Source organism: Aplysia californica, unplaced genomic scaffold, assembly GCF_000002075.1.
Source record: "Aplysia californica isolate F4 #8 unplaced genomic scaffold, AplCal3.0 scaffold00091, whole genome shotgun sequence".
Classification (NCBI taxonomy): Eukaryota; Metazoa; Mollusca; class Gastropoda; order Aplysiida; family Aplysiidae; genus Aplysia; species Aplysia californica.
The window spans coordinates 1,563,056-1,564,298 of NW_004797361.1; the positions used below are offsets into that span (position 1 = coordinate 1,563,056).

Below are 1,243 nucleotides of genomic sequence, written 5' to 3' on the forward strand. Positions count from 1 at the left end.
TCCTCCACCTCTCCCCACCCTCTCCCATCCCATCCACACCCCCACACCCCCCGCCTTACCCCACTCACCTTCTTCTCCAGCCCTGACCCGTCTAACGGCGTACGACTCCCCCCGTATGACGATCGGAGAACTCTCCACATCCTCCAAGACTTCCAACATCTGCTGCACGGGCACCTCACTGATGAAGTACAGCTCTACCGCCACTTCTGTGGCTCTGGGATTGAAGAAATAAAAAGAATAAAGAATAAAAATTAATAAAATCAAGCAAAAAATCTGTAAGTGTATGGGTGGGTGTAATGCCCCTATCACCACTTTTCTGTACATTACAATCATGCCTTACAATCAAGTCTTACAATCCTGTCTAAACTTCTCGGGGCATTACAATCATGTATTGCAATCTTGTCTAAATGTTCATGTCTTTTACAACCCTGTGTCTTACATTCCTGTGTTTCACAATCGTGTCTTACAATCCTGTCTAAACTTTTCTTTTCATTACAATCCTGTCTGAACCTTTCCTGTTCTTTACAATCCTGTCTAAACTTTAAAATGTTTTACAATCCTGTCTCTCACAATCCTGTCTCTCACAATCCTGTCTCTCACAATCCTGTCTCTCACAATCCTGTCTGACAGTCCTGTCTCTTACTAAACTAAACTAAACCTTTCTTGTGCTTCACAATCCTGTCTTACAATCCTGTCTAAACCTGTCCTGTTCATTACAATCCATTCTAAACCTTTCCTGTGTTTTAAAATCCTGTTTCACATTCCTGTCTTATAATCCTGTCTCTTACTAAACTAAACTAAACTAATCATTTAACTAAACCTTTCCTGTTTTCCACAATCCTGTCTTACAATCCTGCACGGAGTATAGCCACTGCCACTTACGGGAGTGCCTGTCTTCTGTTGCGACCACCGGTGCTGTTGTTATAGGTGCTGTTGTTGTAGTTGTTGTTGTAGTTGTTGTTGTTGTAGCTGTCGTTTCTGTAGCTACTGCTGTTGGCTGGCCGGAAGCCCAGGACTTTGTTCATCTTGTAACCTACGACCTTTGACTTCAAGACCTCGTCCATCTGGGTAGGGCAAACAACGGAGTTAGGGGTGGTGGTGGTGGTGGTGGTGGTGGTGGTGGTTACAGTGGTGGTGGTGGTGGTGGTGATGATTGTGATGGTGATGGAGATGGTGGTGGTGGTGATGATGGTGGTTACGGTGGTGGGGATGATGGTGGTGGTGGTGATGGGGATGATGGTGG

General features: G+C 45.2%; 1 protein-coding gene across 1 annotated transcript in view; it reads right to left on the reverse strand.

The window, feature by feature from the left end:
* Window positions 1-1,243, reverse strand: part of LOC101857554 — a gene marked incomplete at its 3' end in the record, with an annotated part of 64,794 nt that overhangs the window by 2,057 nt on the left and 61,494 nt on the right. Inside the window, 2 exon segments of the mRNA XM_013080574.1 lie at window positions 69-214; window positions 883-1,064. Of these exon segments, the coding sequence (XP_012936028.1) occupies window positions 69-214; window positions 883-1,064 (328 nt within the window).